At 44.0% G+C, this 22,340-nt stretch overlaps 2 protein-coding genes across 3 annotated transcripts in view; one reads left to right on the top strand and one right to left on the bottom strand.

Moving 5' to 3' along the window:
- The window catches only part of LOC110508833 (E3 ubiquitin-protein ligase RNF13), an 80,353-nt gene extending 67,682 nt beyond the window's left edge, over positions 1-12,671 (top strand). For both annotated transcript variants that reach the window (XM_036987041.2, XM_036987109.2), the window contains exons 9-10: positions 9,544-9,624; positions 10,478-12,671. In XM_036987041.2, coding sequence (XP_036842936.2) covers positions 9,544-9,624; positions 10,478-10,836 — 440 coding nt within the window. In that variant the 3' untranslated portion in view covers positions 10,837-12,671. The remainder of the gene's footprint in view (positions 1-9,543; positions 9,625-10,477) is intronic.
- A 1,580-nt stretch (positions 12,672-14,251) lies between these two features.
- On the bottom strand, positions 14,252-21,949 carry LOC110529807 (profilin-2). Its single transcript, XM_036987202.2, has 3 exons — positions 21,651-21,949; positions 17,870-18,062; positions 14,252-16,114 (listed from the first exon to the last, which is right to left on the bottom strand). Exons 1-3 carry the CDS (start codon positions 21,777-21,779, stop codon positions 16,017-16,019), a joined length of 420 nt encoding a protein of 139 aa, XP_036843097.1. The 5' UTR covers positions 21,780-21,949; the 3' UTR covers positions 14,252-16,016.
- Between the last annotated feature and the right edge of the window lie 391 nt (positions 21,950-22,340).

Below are 22,340 nucleotides of genomic sequence, written 5' to 3'. Positions count from 1 at the left end.
GTTTTGTGGGGCCTGGTCCTCATTGGCTGTGTGTGTATGTGTGGACAACTGAAAGAGAAGGCCTGTCACTAAGGGCTTTGGATTGGAACCAGTCTGTGCACACTGCAAAATGAAAATGTTAATTGAAGATGGGAACCACGCGCCACAATGATTTTATCATATCATCTCCCACAAGTGCCTACAAGTCAGACAATTAAAATCAACTTCTCTCTTCACTGGCGTCTATGTCCTTTGCTGATAACACATCTAACCTACAGCCAGTGTTAATAATGCTAATGCTAATATAATGGTATCACCACAGATAAAAGGGGAAACCTAGATAGTTCATGCAGGGTAGCCTAGTGGTTAGAGCGTTGGACTAGTAACCGGAAGGTTGCAAGTTCAAATCCCCGAGCTGACAAGGTACAAATCTGTCATTCTGTCGTTTAATGCCAGCTAGTGATTTTTACCTTGGTTTACTGCATTTGCAACAAGAAAGAGGCAGGTCGTTATTGCGTTGGACTAGTTAACTGTGCGGTTGCAATATTGGATCCCCCGAGCTGACACGGTGAAAATCTGTCGTTCTGCCCCTGAACAGGGCAGTTAACCCACTGAACAAGGCCGTCATTGAAGATAAGAATTTGTTCTTAACTGACTTGCCTTGTTAAATAAATGGGGGTATAAATCCAAAGCATCTGTTTTTAGAACTTCCAGTCATCACCAAATATGAGAGGAAGTCCAGTAGCAGGAAGAGGGAGCTAGATGAAACTGGGACGACCTTTTAAAAAATTAAAAAAATAAATAAAAACATTTTCACATCGAATAAATATTCTGTTTCCAAAACTAATATCTGTCACGAACAGAGTGTATATACGTTTTGTAGACGACCCTTTGCCAAACGAACAGAGTGTATATACGTTTTGTAGACGACCCTTTGCCAAACGAACAGAGTGTATATACGTTTTGTAGACGACCCTTTGCCAAACGAACAGAGTGTATATACGTTTTGTAGACGACCCTTTGCCAAACGAACAGAGTGTATATACGTTTTGTAGACGACCCTTTGCCAAACGAACAGAGTGTATATACGTTTTGTAGACGACCCTTTGCCAAACGAACAGAGTGTATATACGTTTTGTAGACGACCCTTTGCCACACGAACAGAGTGTATATACGTTTTGTAGACAACCCTTTGCCAAAGCTTCCAAAAAAACTGCATTGTTTAGGGCGAATTGAGTTATTGGGTACACGCACTTCAGAGTAGGCGTTCCTTAACGGAAATATGCAGATACATGCTAAAAACACACCAATAGGATCTCGCTCGTTCGTGATTGGCTCTGACCCACCTCCTTACTTGTTCCACCCACTGTGTTCATATGCTCCCTTTGGAAATGACGCAGATGAACTATCTTCAGTTCGTTACCACCAGTATCTTTGATATCACACTGGAGTATTAGCACGCTAGGTCTTTTGACTTGTTTTCCCTGTCATTCCAGGGGATGTTTGGGGCTGAGAGACTCGTCCCAGAGAAGCACAGTGTGCACTGATGCAATTATACCTCCAGTGGTGTGAATAAAGCCAGTATTAATTCCCTTAACTGAGCGATGCAGGCTTCTATGGGCAGCGGGGTGACACGTGGGCGAGATGCTAGCTGATTAGCCGGGCCTAGCGTATTGTCTGTGCCGTTGCAGAGCGGTGCGTCTAGCCTGCAGCGTTAATGAGGAATTTGTGTGTGTGTGTGTGAGAGAGAGAGAGGACGGGCGTGGAATGATGTCAGACTTGCATGTCTGGAGATGAGACAGAACACACTGTACATATAGAGCACAATGGAGGGGCTCTGAATAGACTGGTACCTGTGTCAATAGCAGCGTAATTACCACACAATACTAGTCCTTGGAGTATTATGTAAAGGCATACAATAATACTAGGCTGGTAAACATGATGTAATTCTAACGTTAGCTAATTCTGGAGCATAGGGCCTAGTACTTGTGTGCCATTTTTGTACCCTTGTGTTGATGATAACCGTTTGCTAGTCTTTTTGTTAGCCCTTGAATTAGCTTTGATGCTATCCCTAGTTTTAGTTCCTTCTTAGGATGTTTTATAGCTCCTCGAGTATTGACTTTGGTGTAGCCTTATTGCTAGCCCATGCATCATCCATATCAGCTTACTGTGTGCTTTTTGACTGTCTTTCCAGCTCTTTTTATTTTACCTTTATTTAACCAGGCAAGTCAGTTAAGAACAAATTATTATTTTCAATGACGACCTAGGAACATTGGGTTAACTGCCTGTTCAGGGGCAGAACGACAGATTTGTACCTCGTCAGCTCGGGGGTTTGAACTTGCAACCTTCCGGTTACTAGTCCAACGGTTACTAGGCTACCCTGCCGCCCCTGGTTAAGGCAGAGGGTGTGTGTTTGGTGTCGCCACCAGATGAGGAGCAGACACAACAACCTCCCAATACCAGAGAAAGCCAGGGAGATTAATTTCCCCTCGCTCTAGTTCACCCTTCTAAAACCACTCAACGGTGGTACCTCGTTGCTCCATGTCTGAGAGGGACCGGGCTCTCCCTCTGACCCCTGCCCTCTGCGTCTCTCCCCGGGGCTCTCTGACTGATGAGTCACTGTGTGTGCTCCTCCCTTCCCCTGTTCCAGCCCTGGGCTGAATATATACACTCTGAGGCTTTGTGAACAGTGAGGCAGGAAGATGGTGATATACAGCCCTTCTATCTGTAGGTAGCTGTGCAGATCTGTGCCCGTCACACAAAGTCACAAGTGTGCATTGTTGTCTCATCGCTCAGATTACTTCAGTAGTGCAGTATGATTCTTCCTAAGACCAAGGAATGCTGGTTGACTGGATGAAGCAAAATGGAGGACTTGCATTGACCTTCTGGCTCTTTTTAAACTACTGGCCCCCAAAACCCCTTAGGGGCCTGCCTCTTCAACACGATGTCTGGGGAAGGTCGTGTTGAAAGAGCCTGTCGCAATCAGCGATAATGGGATAATAAAGTGTTAATCAAACTGTATGCAGAGTCTGATTTTAACATTATTGGCTAAACAGAGACTCTTCCAAATGGTTGAAGGTTTTAATGCTTCAATTATTATTATTATTTTTTTTTATTTTTTTTACGCTGCTGAGTTTAAAAAACAACGTTAATTGAATCCTTCGTTCCCACATATTTTGACTTGTGATGTATCTAATGTAAATAGTGATATCATCACTACCAACAGTACTAAATACATTGAGTGTAAAGTTCCAGGAAATGTGAGTAAAAATGCTCACACCAGCCTGAGTAGTTTAATCCCTTTGCTTTTGTGAGAAGTGATGGTCAGACAGTGAATTTTTCTCAACCAGATAATTCTGCCGCCATGATTCTCTCTGACCGACACAAACTTGAACTGCTTGATGGGGACAGTGGCCTTGGCAAATATACTGAAATCAGACCAATCGGAAAAGGCCCTCGTAGTAATGTAGAAACCATAATATGAGGACTGTAAAGTAAAATGAACTTGAAGTGAGGCCAGTTTGGACTCGCGAGTGGCGCAAGGCACTGCATCGCTGTGTTAGAGGCGTCACTAGAGGCGTCACTACAGTCCCTGGTTCAAATCCAGGCTGTATCACAACCGGCCGTGATTGGGAGTCCCATAGCGCGGCGTACAATTGGCCCACCGTCGTTCCGGGTGTGGCCCGGGGTAGGCAGTCAATGTAAATAAGAATTTTGTTTTTAACTGACTTTCCTAGTTAAATAAATAAATAAAAAAATATTATTTTTTTTAAACAAACTGAATGGAGTACTGACCATAAGGCAAACGTGTTGTTTTACTTTGCTATGTCAGATTATTAAACTGAGCTGTTACGCTGCGGAGCAGGTCTTAGATGTCACTGTGTTTTGTGCCTTTGTGTTATTCACTATGTCTTACTTAATACAACTAGTAATACTAAGCAGTGCACCACTGAGTTTGTGGTGTCGGAAGTATTTTTCTGCTTAGTGCTTAACTTCACTCAGAATAGCCCAGCGACACAGTTCAGCATTTCCTGAGTGTGCTGGACCCATGGCTTTTATAAAACGCTCCCCTTCTCTCACCCCTTTGTCCAGCACTGGGTTAGAGAGGGAGAGAGAAGGAAGGGAGAGAGCGAGGGAGAGAGCGAGGGAGAGAGCGAGGGAGAGAGCGAGGGAGAGAGTGAGGGAGAGAGCGAGGGAGAGAGAAGGAAGAGAGAAGGGAGAGAGCGAGGGAGAGAGCGAGGGAGAGAGAAGGGAGAGAGAAGGGAGGGAGAGAGCAAGGGAGAGAGTGAGGGAGAGAGAGAGCGAGGGAGAGAGAAGGAAGAGAGACTCGGCGAATTATCAAAAGAAAGGAAGTGTGACAAACAGAGAGAAGCAAGAGAGTTGGAGAAAGGCGACAGAGACAGTCTGAGAAAAAGTGAACGAGACAGAGGCAAGGGGGGGGGGGGGGGGCAGATATAAAGAAGGGGACAGAGGAAAGGCACAAAAAAAAAAGAGGGAGAGTGACGTTATTGAAGGGGGGAGTGGCCTTGACTCCTCATCCTTATACGGTCACATGCAGTCCTGGCACAGATACTGGGGAACAGCCAAAAACATGCTCATTTAAAGCTCGCATAAACACCGGCCCCTCCACAGCGCTGCACATCCTCCTCCCCACAAGCGAAGTGGCAGGGAAGAATGCTGTGGAATTTCGAAAGGGAGTGCATTTAGAATTCCTGGGCTTGTAAGAGAGGGCCCAGCGTTTTTTCAAGAAGTCCTCCGGGACGTCAGGACTGAAAAAGGAAATGCGCCTAGGCCCTATTCATCAGCCGCCTACCTGGCAGCCATTTTGGAAAGAGTGAGAACTTAGTACAAGACTAATGTAGGGGAATGACCTGTGTGAGAATATAGAGGAATGACCTGTGTGAGAATGTAGGGGAATGACCAGTGTGGTGTGAGAATGTAGGGGAATGACCAGTGTGGTGTGAGAATGTAGAGGAATGACCTGTGTGAGAATGTAGGGGAATGACCAGTGTGGTGTGAGAATGTAGAGGAATGACCAGTGTGGTGTGAGAATGTAGGGGAATGACCAGTGTGAGAATGTAGAGGAATGACCAGTGTGGTGTGAGAATGTAGGGGAATGACCTGTGTGAGAATATAGAGGAATGACCTGTGTGAGAATGTAGGGGAATGACCAGTGTGGTGTGAGAATGTAGGGGAATGACCAGTGTGAGAATGTAGGGGAATGACCAAATCAAATCAAATTTTATTTGTCACATACACATGGTTAGCAGATGTTAATGCGAGTGTAGCGAAATGCTTGTGCTTCTAGTTCCGACAATGCAGTAATAACAAGTAATCTAACTAACAATTCCAAAACTACTGTCTTGTACACAGTGTAAGGGGATAAAGAATATGTACATAAGGATATATGAATGAGTGATGGTACAGAGCAGCATAGGCAAGATACAGTAGATGGTATCGAGTACAGTATGTACAAATAAGATGAGTATCTAAACAAAGTGGCATAGTTTAAAGTGGCTAGTGATACATGTATTACATAAGGATACAGTCGATGATATAGAGTACAGTATATACGTATGCATATGAGATGAATAATGTAGGGTAAGTAACATTATATAAGGTAGCATTGTTTAAAGTGGCTAGTGATATATTTACATCATTTCCCATCAATTCCCATTATTAAAGTGGCTGGAGTTGAGTCAGTGTCAGTGTGTTGGCAGCAGCCACTCAGTGTTAGTGGTGGCTGTTTAACAGTCTGATGGCCTTGAGATAGAAGCTGTTTTTCAGTCTCTCGGTCCCAGCTTTGATGCACCTGTACTGACCTCGCCTTCTGGATGATAGCGGGGTGAACAGGCAGTGGCTCGGGTGGTTGATGTCCTTGATGATCTTTATGGCCTTCCTGTGACATCGGGTGGTGTAGGTGTCCTGGAGGGCAGGTAGTTTGCCCCCGGTGATGCGTTGTGCAGACCTCACTACCCTCTGGAGAGCCTTACGGTTGAGGGCGGTGCAGTTGCCATACCAGGCGGTGATATAGCCCGCCAGGATGCTCTCGATTGTGCATCTGTAGAAGTTTGTGAGTGCTTTTGGTGACAAGCCGAATTTCTTCAGCCTCCTGAGGTTGAAGAGGCGCTGCTGCGCCTTCTTCACGATGCTGTCTGTGTGAGTGGACCAATTCAGTTTGTCTGTGATGTGTATGCCGAGGAACTTAAAACTTGCTACCCTCTCCACTACTGTTCCATCGATGTGGATAGGGGGGTGTTCCCTCTGCTGTTTCCTGAAGTCCACAATCATCTCCTTAGTTTTGTTGACGTTGAGTGTGAGGTTATTTTCCTGACACCACACTCCGAGGGCCCTCACCTCCTCCCTGTAGGCCGTCTCGTCGTTGTTGGTAATCAAGCCTACCACTGTTGTGTCGTCCGCAAACTTGATGATTGAGTTGGAGGCGTGCGTGGCCACGCAGTCGTGGGTGAACAGGGAGTACAGGAGAGGGCTCAGAACGCACCCTTGTGGGGCCCCATGTTGTTGCCTACCCTCACCACCTGGGGGAGGCCCGTCAGGAAGTCCAGTACCCAGTTGCACAGGGCGGGGTCGAGACCCAGGGTCTCGAGCTTGATGACGAGCTTGGAGGGTACTATGGTGTTGAATGCTGAGCTGTAGTCGATGAACAGCATTCTCACATAGGTATTCCTCTTGTCCAGATGGGTTAGGGCAGTGTGCAGTGTGGTTGAGATTGCATCGTCTGTGGACCTATTTGGGCGGTAAGCAAATTGGAGTGGGTCTAGGGTGTTAGGTAGGGTGGAGGTGATATGGTCCTTGACCAGTGTGGTGTGAGAATGTAGGGGAATGACCAGTGTGATGTGAGAATGTAGGGGAATGACCAGTGTGGTGTGAGAATGTAGAGGAATGACCTGTGTGAGAATGTAGGGGAATGACCAGTGTGGTGTGAGAATGTAGAGGAATGACCAGTGTGGTGTGAGAATGTAGAGGAATGACCAGTGTGGTGTGAGAATGTAGGGGAATGACCAGTGTGGTGTTAGAATGTAGGGGAATGACCAGTGTGGTGTGAGAATGTAGGGGAATGACCAGTGTGGTGTTAGAATGTGGGGGAATGACCAGTGTGGTGTTAGAATGTAGGGGAATGACCAGTGTGGTGTTAGAATGTAGGGGAATGACCAGTGTGAGAATATAGAGGAATGACCAGTGTGAGAATGTAGGGGAATGACCAGTGTGAGAATGTAGGGGAATGACCAGTGTGAGAATGTAGGGGAATGACCAGTGTGGTGTGAGAATGTAGGGGAAAGACCAGTGTGGTGTGAGAATGTAGAGGAATGACCAGTGTGGTGTGAGAATGTAGGGGAATGACCAGTGTGGTGTGAGAATGTAGGGGAATGACCAGTGTGGTGTGAGAATGTAGGGGAATGACCAGTGTGGTGTGAGAATGTAGGGGGATGACCAGTGTGAGAATGTAGGGGAATGACCAGTGTGGTGTGAGAATGTAGGGGAATGACCTGTGTGAGAATGTAGGGGAATGACCAGTGTGGTGTGAGAATGTAGGGGAATGACCTGTGTGAGAATGTAGGGGAATGACCTGTGTGGTGTGAGAATGTAGGGGAATGACCAGTGTGAGAATGTAGGGGAATGACCAGTGTGGTGTGAGAATGTAGGGGAATGACCTGTGTGAGAATGTAGAGGAATGACCAGTGTGGTGTGAGAATGTAGGGGAATGACCAGTGTGGTGTGAGAATGTAGGGGAATGACCAGTGTGAGAATGTAGGGGAATGACCAGTGTGAGAATGTAGAGGAATGACCAGTGTGGTGTGAGAATGTAGAGGAATGACCAGTGTGAGAATACACAGGTCATTCCCCTACATTCTCACACTGGTCATTCCCCTACATTCTCACACTGGTCATTCCCCTACATTCTCACACCACACAGGTAATTCCTCTACATTCTCACACTGGTCATTCCTCTACATTCTCACACTGGTCATTCCCCTACATTCTCACACTGGTCATTCCACTACATTCTCACACCACACTGGTCATTCCCCTACATTCTCACACTGGTCATTCCCCTACATTCTCACACCACACTGGTCATTCCTCTACATTCTCACACCACACTGGTCATTGCCCTACATTCTCACACCACACTGGTCATTGCCCTACATTCTCACACCACACTGGTCATTCCTCTACATTCTCACACCACACTGGTCATTTCCCTACATTCTCACACCACACTGGTCATTCCCCTACATTCTCACACTGGTCATTCCTCTATATTCTCACACTGGTCATTCCCCCATATTCTCACACTGGTCATTCCCCTACATTCTCACACTGGTCATTCCCCTACATTCTCACACAGGTCATTCCCCTACATTCTCACACTGGTCATTCCCCTACATTCTCACACCACACTGGTCATTCCCCTACATTCTCACACCACACTGGTCATTCCCCTACATTCTCACACTGGTCATTCCTCTACATTCTCACACAGGTCATTCCCCTACATTCTCACACTGGTCATTCCTCTACATTCTCACACAGGTCATTTCTGTGGGGAATGACCTGTGTGAGAATGTAGGGGAATGACCTGTGTGAGAATGTAGGGGAATGATCAGTGTGGTGTGAGAATGTAGGGGAATGACCAGTGTGATGTGAGAATGTAGGGGAATGACCAGTGTGGTGTGAGAATGTAGGGGAATGACCTGTGTGGTGTGAGAATGTAGGGGAATGACCTGTGTGGTGTGAGAATGTAGGGGAATGACCAGTGTGGTGTGAGAATGTAGGGGAATGACCAGTGTCAGTGTGAGAATGTAGATGAATGACCAGTGTGAGAATGTAGAGGAATGACCAGTGTGGTGTGAGAATGTAGGGGAATGACCAGTGTGAGAATGTAGGGGAATGACCAGTGTGGTGTGAGAATGTAGGGGAATGACCAGTGTGAGAATGTAGGGGAATGACCAGTGTGAGAATGTAGGGGAATGACCAGTGTGGTGTGAGAATGTAGGGGAATGACCAGTGTGAGAATATAGAGGAATGACCTGTGTGAGAATGTAGATGAATGACCAGTGTGAGAATGTAGGTGAATGACCAGTGTGAGAATGTAGGGGAATGACCAGTGTGGTGTGAGAATGTAGGGGAATGACCAGTGTGAGAATGTAGGGGAATGACCAGTGTGAGAATGTAGGGGAATGACCAGTGTGGTGTGAGAATGTAGGGGAATGACCAGTGTGAGAATGTAGATGAATGACCAGTGTGAGAATGTAGATGAATGACCAGTGTGAGAATGTAGGGGAATGACCAGTGTGGTGTGAGAATGTAGGGGAATGACCAGTGTGGTGTGAGAATGTAGGGGAATGACCAGTGTGATAATGTAGATGAATGACCAGTGTGAGAATGTAGATGAATGACCAGTGTGAGAATGTAGGTGAATGAGTCAGTGGTCAGTATTCTGACTCAGCTCATCGTTTAAATAAATGCAGGCAACACAATGTCTTTATTAGGAGGATGTTTCTGTTTGTCCTGCCTTTGAGCTTTGTGTTTTTGACCCAGGCGACGTCTACGATGTCTGCGCCATCTGCCTCGACGAGTATGAGGATGGAGACAAGCTCCGGGTTCTTCCCTGCTCCCACGGTGAGCCTGACCTGCCCCATGCCACACACCCCCAACACACTACTGCCCTCTACCCCCCCAACACATACACTCAACAACCTGCTGCCCTCTACCCCCCCAACACACACCCCCAACAACCTACTGTCCTCTACCCCCAGCAACCTACTGTCCTCTACCCCCCCCCCCAACAACCTACTGTCCTCTACCTCCCCCCCTAACACACACCCCCAACAACCTACTGTCCTCTACCCCCCCCCCCCCTCCCTAACACACACCCCAAACAACCTACTGTCCTCTACCCCCCTCCCCCAACAACCTACTGTCCTCTACCCCCCCCCCCCCCCATAACCTACTTTCCTCTACCCCCCCCCCCCCCCCCCATAACCTACTTTCCTCTACCCCCCCCCAACAACCTACTGTCCTCTACACCCAACAACCAACTGTCCTCTACCTCCAACAGACACACCCAATAGGTCATGTGAACGTGATATCTGTGGGAACACCCCGTGCTGGTCCTGGAACCATGCCCGGCTTCTTCATCATCCCAGAAAATCATCCATTTGGCTCCGGCTCACTTTGCTGCTTCTAATAGGAGGCTGGTCGAAGCTCTATACCACACTAGGCTCCTGGACATCGGGCACTGCTTAACTTTAGGGAACGTCTTGAATAGAATTCAATGTCACATCCGTATTTTGAGTTTTGTGAACTTGAATTAATTCATGACTTATTGGGAGGAAATGAACCGATTTTACATTTGAACTCAGGATTACCTTGTGATTTCCAACCCTAGTGATCTGTATCCAGGGATAAACATCTCCATGATGCTGCCTCTGATTGTAATGACCTGGGTCGTTTCTCCTCTCCCTCCCTATAGCTTACCACAGCAAATGCGTGGACCCCTGGCTAACCAAGACCAAGAAGACATGTCCCGTGTGCAAGCAGAAGGTGGTCCCCTCCGCAGGCGACTCGGACTCGGAGGACGACAGCGGGACCGAGGAGAACGAGGTGTCTGAGAGCACTCCGCTGCTGCGCTCCCTGGCCTCCGCCAGCGGCCACGGCTTCGGCGCCACGTCAGGGGCCTCTCGCTCCGAGCCCGATCAGGAGTCCTCGGAGTACGAAGACACCAGCGACGACAGCGAGGAGGAGGACGTCACCGTGGAGACTGAGACGGTGGTGGTCCAGCTGCAGGAGCCTCGTCCCGATGACCATGACGCGCCTGATTGGTTGGCCTGAGTTGACGGACAGGTCACCCGGTTTCCCCCCGCCTCTCCCTTCCCACTCACCCTACAGGCTTGCAGCAGCAGAGACTCACGCTGGAGACTCACGCTGGAGACTCACGCTGGAGACTCACGCTGGAGACTCACCCGAGACTGTGTGTTTAATTTGGAAGTCCCCGATTTAATAAAAATTAGTTTTATCTCCCTCTTTAAGTTTAGAATGCAAATCACCATAATAATCCGTTTGTTGTATGTTTAACCTGATTTACTGAGCAGTGTCATCACGTGTTTTTGGGCTAACCGACGACATAGATTTCACAGGAACATTGCAGTAGACTTCACTGTAGTTAAGTCTGTACGGGGTGGTAGAACGCCGGAGACATCCTCCGACTGCGGTTTACACTCATCACTGTGAGAAAGGGCTCGACACCAACTACGAAGGAATGCGTTGTGTGTGTAAAAAAATGTATAGATCACCATCCGTATCATCACCATCCAACATGTTAAAACATTATTTTGGTAGCCTGCATATCTGTATGCCTCTGTATCAGAAGGTGAGGAGTTCTAATATTGTATATATTCTTACTGCTTGTATAGAAATATCAAGCCGTATTCAGCAGCCTTTTATAAATTGATTGAACTGATCTTTTCCCATAAGGACTATATAGAAACGAGGCCATGGGAACAGGGTTTTGTCAATCGGTCTCGTGCCAGAGATAATGGAGTCATAGAGTACGATTTGGATGCGACTGATCTGGTACTTTGATAATGCAAAAAGGCAAAAAAAACCTGTTTGTGGTGCTGCATTTAGCCAAAGGAAGTTGTTTGTTTGTTTGCCCAATGTTATGCGTTTTCCTCTCAAGACGTCATATGTAATACAAGCAGAATGGGGGTGGGGAGACCGTTCTGTTCAGATAATACCCACGTCTACACTGCTACAAGCAGCCTGTTGGCTTAATCTAGACATAGCAGAGAGATCATTTCCCTGAAATACAAGACATACTTGGTGGATAGGTCTCGCAAACATATATTTGGTGTCATATCATTTTAATACTGTAAGTAGGTAGTTCAAGTATACAGAACTAAAATATAAAGCGCAACATGTAAAGTGTTGGTCCCGTGTTTCATGAGCTGAAATAAAAAGCCCAGAAATATTTCATATACACACACACAAAAAAATATTGTTCTGTGCACATTTGTTGACATACCTGTTAGTGAGCATTTCTCCTCTGCCAAAATAACCCACCTGACAGGTGTGGCTTATCAAGAAGCTGATTAAACACGATCATTACACATTATCTGAGGACAATAAAAGGCCACTCTAAAATGTGCAGTTTTGTCACAACACAATGCCACATGTTTTGAGATAGCGTGCCATTGGAATGTCCACCAGAGCTGTTGCAAGACACTTCAATGTTAATTTCTCTACAAAAAGCTGCCTCCAACTTCATTTTTAGAGAATTTTGCAGTACATCCACCCGGCCTCACAACCACAGACGACGCCAGCCCAGGACCTCCACATCTGACTTCTTCACCTGTTGGAGGGGGGGGGTTAGGGTTGCCAAGGAGTAAAGCCCTTTTGGAGAGGAAAAACTCATTCCGATTGGCTGAGCCCGGCCATGTGAAATCCATAGATTAGGGCCTAATGAATTTATTTCAATTTTACATATGAACCAAGTCAGTAAAATCTTTGAAATTGTTGCATGTTGTGTTTATATATATATTTTTTTCCCCTAACATGAAGTTGTTTTATGTTAAGTCCTTGTTGCCTTTCCTTTTTATTTGATACGTCTTACCACTGTCTACATTCAATCTAATTTCACGTCAATAAACAATAACATCTGTAACGTCTACAGAATGCTGGATGCCCTCCATTCAGTTCAAGAGTTGTAATTATGGCACACAGCCTCAGTGATTGTGTTCATTGTGATGAGTCCTGTTCTTCCCCTGGTTCTCACTTTTTCCAGGGATCTTCCCCTGGATCCTTTGTCCTGATCTTGTCCAAATCCTGTTTGTACCCACATTGACAAATACAGTGTGAGCAGATCATTCTGAACACCTCGAGCAGTTATCCAGACACGGTGCGTGTTTGACTCTCTTACAAGTGTAGACAGATCAATCATTTATTAATCCACCCTCTCTAATCAGTGACAGGTGGCACCAGTGACAGATTAATGGGTCTTATAAATAATATTGAAAGAATAGCTGTTAAAATTTGCATTAAAAGAGCCCGGGAAATCTAGTCACAGTGCAGACAGTGGACATTTTTAATACCATGTGTATACAATCAGAATGTAGACAAGACCAGGACAAAGTACCTCACGTTTGCACTAGGTATAAACAGGGCTACGGTTGTACAGAATTGCAATGATTGATCAGGACAGGTATTGAGAGAGGATCAGTAAACCATTGAAATCACCAATGTTACAGCACACACTGCAGCCAGGACAATGGTTTCTGAAACCCCGTCTCTTGGATCAGACCTGTAGGTAACAGGCTACATGGTGGCCTAGATCTCTCCCCATGACATCAGCTGTAAGTTGTATTGTGTCCAATTGATGCAGGTTACATGAGGGGGGAAAAGCCTGTTCCAATGGTCTGATACTTGCCAAGTCGTGGACTACACCCTTTATGTGAAAGCTGTATTTAAGATGGGAGACTAAGTCAAATCACATGTAATGTCACTGCAACAACTTGGACTCTATATTCCTAGTTTGGTTACTTTGATCAGAAACACATTAAGTAAATATCAAGTCTACAAAAAAAATATATATAATATATAGGGAACTATGTGGTTGGGAAAAATATTTGTAAAAGTTGTAATATATATATATATATAGGATGCCATCTATACCCAACCACAGGTTGGTATAATGAGTCTTTGAAAAGGCAATGTGTACCCCCCTTTCGCAGAGATCACAATGCCTAAAAAAAACCCGTCGCAGCCTGTGCCTAGTTTCAAAACCATGTTCAATGGGTATACATTGCTACACTAATTCAAAAAGGTCAGACGAAAGCTTCAGTTTAGTCTAGCCTATATAAAAAAAAAACACATGAAACACCCAGAGTCAAAAGATACTAACAGTTACTGTGCTTTGCAGCTGATGGCCACGTATCTCCCCCCCCCCCCCCATCATGCCAGATTCCCAGGCGTAAATGTGCCTTATGCCTCTACTAAGGAACACTTCCATGTTTCCTCAACAACTTTCTTTTCCGGGTGGGGTTAACAAAAAGCATCTCAGTTGAACTATTGAGCTCCAGGCTAGGATGGTAAAAAAAAATAATTAAAAAACCTGACCAATTACATACAGCCTTCTGAAAACTGCTGCTCTGGCTCAAAAATCCTTTCCCCCGGAGCAAAGCCCCCCCCCCCCCCCCCGCCGAAAAGAGGGTACAGTTCAACTGGGGAAAAAAAACAAGTACAAAAGCAATCTGGTTGGAATTTATTTATTTGATCTGTCTGTAAACAAGGTGATAAATTAATGTATGGCATTTCTTGGTTTAGGCATATGAAGTGTTAAAGAGACTATCCCAAGTGTAAGAAAAGAAGTGTCAGGAAAGTCAGCAAATGAAGGTTTTAATTAGTACACACACACACACCCCACAAGGCCTGAACATTGGCACTGATGCAAAAAAAAAAGTGCCAATGAAATGACTCCTTCCTGGGCAGCTGTTAAAAATCCATCATACAATAGAAATTGATGTTTCAACATTATGGTACAGGATACACAGCTTTGGTATACAAGTTTCCACAAGACAATCAAAAGAGTTTTTATTCCAACCAATCCCGTCTCCCATTTCAATTGTGTAATTTCTACTTTATATATATTCTTTTTTTTTTTTTTTTAAAGTTCTTTTCAAATTGGACATTACATTTAAGTAGAGAGCTTGAAAAGAAAGTTTGATACCATATCTTAGTTGAACACGAGTACAAGGCCATTTATTCCACAGTCGTTTCTTCACACAGCATGGGTTTAGAAATGCAGTAATTCATTTCTTTAATAAAAAATCTGAAGTTGTCAAATTATGACCGCTCGATTTCATCCACCGCAAACCCTCCCTCCCTTGTGCCTTCAACAGAAAGATGTGGTTTTACATTAGTGTTGTTTTGCCTTCAGCGGGAAAGATGAGGATAGAAGGCATCCTTCAATGATTTAGAGCAATTGTAAATTTACCCAAAGCTGTCACTAAAATTGGTCCTATGAAAATGTCAAACTGGATGTATCTACTGTCCAAAATGGCAGCCTTTAAAAAATAAAACAAATAAAGGAAATGCATTACAGGAGCTGGCAAACAGTTTTAAGTGTCTACGCCATTGTAACGATGGAATGTCCATGATGGGGTTCATGTAGTCATGAAGAGGACATGGAAGAGATTCTGCCTGCATCCACCATGTCGGTTTTGCCTTCTGACTCAATCAATACCAGAACTGATAAGCCTGCCATGACTGCATTGAAGCACAACCCCCCCCCCCCCCCCCCCAATCCGGTAGAGTAGTGTGGCTCAGAGAGGGAGATACCGGGGACTTTAGGGTGTAGTGATTGGTTAATGGAGTGTTCCTCCCGTGTACTGATGTAGTGTCACCTATGGACAAACAGGAAGAGGGGGAAGGAGCTACAGATATTTGGCAGGAGTTACAGGGAGGGGACAGAGGGAACAACAGTATTTCAGTAGCCTCGAAGATATGCATGCGCCCCCCCCAAAAAAATAAACATGCTCTAGAAAAGGAAGACAATGAGCTTGGTTACAGCTCAAGTGCTCCAAAGGCATCGGCTGCTCAAGAGAACTTCCGGGGCACCATCACACGAAATCTCAGTTCATCAATTTTAGGTTTCCTTCACTTTATTCGTCCCCCCCCCCCCCACTGAGCATTGGCCAGAATGGTGCAAGGGTGTTTTTTTTTACGGTTTTTTTTTTAACAAGTATAGATTTGTCACAATGTCCTGTTAACAACATGCTCATTTTTTTTTTTTTTAACTATGGTGCAACAGTGCTAGAATGGGATTGAGTACACAGTGTGAATGCATCAAGATGACTGGGAAAGAACAAGAGAAAAGGGGAATCAAACCCCCCCCCCCCCAAAAAAGGGGAGGGGGACGACAAAAGGAGGGTCTGGGGAGAAAAGTAAGCAACTACCAACTAGAACTGGAAGTGTGTGTTATGGGTGAGCTGCTAGGTGGCTGGGCCGATGCTCCTTTAGTATCCAGACTTCCTCAGGTACTCGGCCATTGTATACGCTTTCTTGTTGAGCTGTCCTCCATGGACACCTTCCTTTCCCATGACTAAAACCAACGCTGAAGTACACAGAGGGGGGAGACAAGAGCAGAAATTAACAGATGTGTTAGGGGGGGGGACTACATTGTTGATGTCAGGGTCTTGACCACGTGATCCTGTACTGCTACTAACCCTTCCAGGACATTTTAAATAGGACTGCTTGAAAATAACGACTTTCCCCTCAACTACAACACTAAGGCTAAGTCGAGACTAGAACCCCGAATCACTGAAATATTTAGCCATTACACATTATTCAAGCCAACTCCATGGACCCCTTCTTTGCCCATTATAAGATCCAAGACTGAAAAAAAAAAAAATAGGAACATTTAGAGAATGTGAAGATGGAAGATCGTTAAATTCTTAATTTTTTTTATATATATTTTTTTTAAGGTTCAAGAAAAGTCAAATTAAAAGAAGCAGGTGGTTATAGTATGAAGGAAGACAGGAAGAGGCTCCCACCCATAGCCAATATGCCAAGCATTCACTTTATTAAAAGCTTCTGGCCTTGGACGGGGGGGGGGGGGGAAGAAAAACGTGGTCACTAAAATGATGCAATATAGCGCTGACGATTCCAAACAAGTCCATTAGCCTACTTTACTGTACGCTAACATTAACCTTCCTACTCTTCTGAACTAATAAGTGGAATGTCTGAATCATTCCCTTATGTTAACAACGTCCATAAATGGTGTCTTTACCCATTTGGAAGCCTTGACATTAACTGCAGTAAGCAACGACCACAAAATGGCTCACTTTCTAAACCGAGGAAGAGTATTATAAAAACTAAATGGGGGGGTTGGGGGGCAGCAATGACGAATTTTGTAAATTAGACAGAAAATGCCCTGGTCTAAAGCCATTCCTTTATCCTCTACATGGCACGCCAGAACCGAGTCTACATGGCACGCCAGCAGTAAGGAGGAATGAGAAAGGGAATGCTTTAACTCACTACCACCTATATTAACGCAATACAGCATGCTTGCAGTACCTCAATATATATATATATATATATATATATATATATATATATATATATATATATATATATATATATATATATATATATATATATATATATATATATATATATATATATATATATATATATATATATATATATATATATATATATATATATATATATATGAACAGAAGCAAATTCCTTCAGTACCACTATCTGAAGAGGACTAGGCTTACCATGTGATTGGGGGGGGGGGGGGGGGGGGGGGTGGGGGGACTTGATGTGAGGAGAAAGGTGCGTCAATTAGAGGGATAAGGGAGTCTTATCAGGAGAAAGACCGAAACCAAAAGAGAAAGGTTGCCCAGCGACAGAAAACCTCCCACCTGTGCATTTCGTGACGGGGGAGTTATGGACTTAATCCTGCTAGGGGGCGTGGGAGAATAGAGACTGGGAAAAGGCCCAACTCACAGGCATATTGTTTTTCAAATGACCATCTCGCCTTCAAAATTGGGCAGATCAACATGGAATTGGTGGATAATTTGACTGGCTAGCAGTTAAATCAGTGTGCTCGAATCAGATCTGATACAAAACTAACACTTATTTGACATTTCTACTTGATTGGCTTTCTTGACCTGGAATTTTTTTTTTTTTTAAAAGACTTGAAATTGAACTTTTCCCATCTAAATTTAACCATCCCTGGACAAGTTAAAAACCATTATACTGCATGAACCTTAAGTGAATACCAGTATATTGTACATGCACAACAAACTACAGCGTTTAATGTTTGAGTGAGCAGTGAAGAAAATGGGATGGACACTACCTTTGCCGGCTTTGCCTATGGAAACGTTATATGTGGGCTCTCCTCCTTGACTCTTTGTCCTGATGTCCATTGTCCAGTCCCCATCGGCGTGGAGGCTGTCTCTGATGACGGAGCATTTCTTTTGGCCTAGGGTCAGCCCACCGCAGAAGAAGGCTTCTCGGTCCTTTCCTACGATGATGTCGATTTCTTCAACCTACGGATGACCATGAAAAGTTTGAAAGCCATTCATTTTTCATTAAAAAAAAATAATATTCATTATTCCACTACCAATAAGATGAGGGTCAATGTTACAGCCTTATTTTCTGCAAATACTAAAATAGCAGGACTCTCCAGCTAAATAAAAATACGCAAAGTTCCTGAGAGCATTTATTTGGCAGTCAAATGCAGTCTGACTTTGGAAATACATTAGGAAATGTTTGGAGTCGCTGTTGTCCAGTTCATTTCATAAGTATTGCAGGTCACATTTATCCTACCAGGCACAAATAAACAGGCCAAATGATTTGTTCAGGGTACATTGTGCTAGAGATTGATACAGCGTAACCATCTCACTGGGCTCTGATAGGACAGTGTCCAAATTCCTCATGGCAGTTCGTTGAATATTTATGCACTCTCAGTAGACCATACCTTGGCACAGCTAGTAAGTAGCTCTAGCTGGAAAAAGACCAGTTAGATTTCAACGCTAATACAGTACTAAGGGAAAGGGGGATACCTAGTCAACAATGCATTCAACAACTTAAGTGTGTCTTCCGCATTTAACCCAACACACAACGTCCTCTCTGAATCAGAGAGGTGTGGGGGGGCTGCCATAATCGACATCCACGTCTTCGGGGGCTGGGGAACAGTCGGTTAACTACAACGCTCAGGGGTAGAACGGCAGATTTTTACTGTCAGCTCAGGGATTCAACACAGCAACCTTTCGGTTACTGGCGCCAACACTCCTGCCTGCCAGGCTACCTACCTACCAACTAACTGTTAATACTATACCACCCCTTAGTTTTGTATAGAGGTCTGCCGATTAATTAGGGCCGATTCCAAGTTCTCATAACAATCGCAAATCGGTATTTTGGGGCGCCGATTTGCTTATTTTTTTTACACCTTTATTTAACTAGGCAAGTCAGTTAAGAACAAATGCTTATCTTCAATGACAGCCTAGGAACAGTGGGTTAACTGCCTTGTTCAAGGGCAGAACGACAGATTTTCACCGTGTCAGCTCGGGGGATCCAATCTTCGAAACGTACAGTTAACTAGTCCAACGCAATAACGACCTGCCTCTTTCTTGTTGCACTCCACAATGAGGCTGCCTGTTATGCAAATGCAGTAAACCAAGGTAAAAGTCACTAGCTGGCATTAAACTTATCTTATAAAAAGTGATCAATCATAATCACTAGTTAACTACACATGGTTGATGATATTACTAGATATTATCTAGCGTGTCCTGCGTTGCATATAATCTGACTGAGCATACAAGTATCTAAGTATCTGACTGAGCGGTGGTAGGCAGAAGCAGGTGCGTAAACATTCATTCAAACAGCACTTTTGTGCATTTTGCCAGCAGCTCTTCGTTGTGCGTCAAGCATTGCGCTGTTTATGACTTCAAGCCTATCAACTCCCGAGATGAGGCTCGTATAACCAAAGAGAAATGGCTAGCTGGTTAGCACGTGCTAATTGTCGGTGTGTTGCTGGTTCGAGCCCAGGGAGGAGCGAGGAGAGGGACGAAAACTATACTGTTACACTGGCAATACTAAAGTACCTATAAGAACATCCAATAGTCAAAGGTTAATGAAATACATATGATAGAGGGAAATAGTCCTATAATTAACTACAACCTAAAACTTCTTACCTGGGAATATTGAAGACTCATGTTAAAAGCAACCACCAGCTTTCATATGTTCTCATGTTCTGAGCAAGGAACTGAAACGTTATCTTTCTTACATGGCACATATTTTACATGGCACATATTGCACTTTTACTTTCTTCTCCAACACTTTGTTTTTGCATTATTTAAACCAAATTGAACATGTTTCATTATTTACTTGAGGCTAAATTGATTTTATTGATGTATTATATTATATTAAGTTAAAATAAATGTTCATTCAGTATTGTTGTAATTGTCATTATTACAAATAAATAAAAAAATCGTCCGATTAAATCGGTATCGGCTTTTATGGTCCTCCAATAATAGGTATCAAAAAATCATAATCGGTCGACCTCTGGATTTGTGTTTTGATAAATCCAATTTTAGGATATTAGACTAGTCCTAGCTGGCCTCCTCCTGTAAGTCAGTCTAAAACACTATAGTTTTTTTATTTTTTATTTATTCAACTAGGCAAGTGAGTTAAGAACAAATTCTTATTTACAATGACGGCCTTGAGGTTAGCTGAAACCAGAGCAACGCTGTCCACAGAGGCAATATACAGTAGGACAACTTGACTGTTGACAGCTGGCCTACAACCTGTAACATTTGACCATAAGACTAACAGAGCAAGTGCCAACTCGTTCATTTCACATCCATGAGAATGTGCCCAGGGTACCAAACAGCTAATGATTAACTGTCTAGCCATAGCTTAGCAAAGCGGCTAACTAGAATAGTGACAAGGAAGCAGCTCACTGAAAATGAACCCCCATTAACACACGGATATCGATACAGGACCCGCACGGATATCGATACAGGACCCGCAATTTCAATTGTAGTGTGGTATCATACATCCTGCCGCAGTCCCATCCTAGCTAGAAAGATAGTCAACGTTTGGTAGCTAAAAAACATGTTTTATCAATCTAGCATGTATCCAACTACGAGCCTGACGGAAACTACAGAAGAAATGCCCTGCCGCGCGAGCGAATTTAAACGCTGCAATCTGGAAATTGACAACACAAGCAATCTTTGCTAAATAGTTCATTTCCATGCTTGCTAACTAACAAAATGGAGGGTTAATGAATGACCAAGAGTGATGCAATACGTTAACTTAATAAACGTCCAAACTAATTGTATGGTAGATTACTGTACAACGACCAATGTGCTTCGAGATGGTGCATATACATTTAAGTTTCCATACGATTACTTGTGTAGACTGGAAGGGTACAAATGAATGAAAGCAGGCGCCATCTTGGGAAATTAAAAGGGGCGGCAGCATTGCAGCGAAGGCCCTGATTCACAAACGCATTTACGAACTCCACGGAGTCCACAATGGTACATTTAACTGTGCATGAAGCGCAATGATCCGCCAACGTTGCCTAATTATATTGGAATCTGGATAACCTGAGATATTGTGCCATTTTTCGCCGCTGCTCCTCCCAAAGCCCGCATTGCCGGCTAAATATAACAGGAAACTGGTTTCAATTTATCATTTGTGGTAACAAGTTTCTAAACGCACGCTTTTAACGCTTAAAAATGTGGGGAGTTACCTTGCTAACAGAAGCCAAAAATAGCCTGGCTAATGTGTTGATATCTAGTTTAAAAAAATGTCAGTCGGCTGGTTAAAGTTAAGTTAGTTTGCTAGATCACAACACATTTAAAAATGTAGTTTGTGGTCCTAAACCTATTCACGAAATATTTAAAATAACCATGTGAAAAGTCTAATAGCTGTACCGAAGAACACCGGATACCATGTGTTAGTGAACTCACTAGCTAACACACATGCTGCCTGTCTGCCTTATCGTTCCGTCTGGGGCTTTCCCTCTTATAGGCAGGGCCCCAACACCCATATTTAAACAACAGACTAAAATACCAGCATTTACCGGGTTCGTAGATTAGTCTTAATTATTATTATTAAAATGTCCTTACCGTTATGTTAACAAATGTACCACCGGGAAACGATGCCCAGACATATTTGGAGTCCGTGTAACCAACAATGGCGGAGTCCTGGCAGCTGCCATCGGCCATCAGGTTATCCACGTAGCCTTGCCAGGACATACTTGCGTATTAGTTCAAATGTGGAAATATATATAGATTTTTTTTTTAAATATATATGTGACAGGTACTCTAGAGCAACAGTGCTGGTTCTATAAGCTGTATTTTCTTTCGGTGATTTTGAAGTCTCCAACAATTCCCCGGCTCCGTCTCGTCCCGGCTGTCTTCTGGGTTTGGACAGAAGAAGAGAAGCCACACAGCCAACGGGTTGCGCTTGGGTGTAGTCCTTAAATAAATCACTCCGCACAGTCGTTGTTAGGCTGAACTTTATTGCAAATCGTCGGTTGTCGCGGATGAATAAAATAACTGTTCCTAAGAATGATATGTACGGTGTGGTATCTATTTTACTAACTTGTCAATAGGCTGCTAATTATTATCGTTTGCATGTCAATCTTATGTGGTATTTTACACAAGCAGTATGCTCCTTCTGACTAGTGACAGATTACATTTTTCATATGACATGCATACATAGTCCTTCTTTTCCCGCCACGATGTCCTTTATGAATCCAAGTATGTCATTGGAATTTATTTTCAATTGATGGCATATATCATCATCAATGATCA

This window comes from Oncorhynchus mykiss, chromosome 1 (assembly GCF_057628025.1).
Source record: "Oncorhynchus mykiss isolate SJ-2025 chromosome 1, ASM5762802v1, whole genome shotgun sequence".
Taxonomy (NCBI): Eukaryota; Metazoa; Chordata; class Actinopteri; order Salmoniformes; family Salmonidae; genus Oncorhynchus; species Oncorhynchus mykiss.
This window is presented reverse-complemented; position numbering and strand designations above follow the sequence as displayed.

What these genes read in the sequence shown, in the direction of transcription:
- LOC110529807 (XM_036987202.2), bottom strand. Translation starts at nt 21,779, where the DNA reads ATGTCCTGGCAAGGCTACGTGGATAACCTGATGGCCGATGGCAGCTGC. An exon ending in GTACATTTGTTAACATAACG is followed by an intron (nt 18,063 to 21,650) that starts GTAAGGACATTT and finishes GGTCATCCGTAG; the next exon opens with GTTGAAGAAATCGACATCAT. An exon ending in CATAGGCAAAGCCGGCAAAG is followed by an intron (nt 16,115 to 17,869) that starts GTAGTGTCCATC and finishes TGTGTACTTCAG; the next exon opens with CGTTGGTTTTAGTCATGGGA.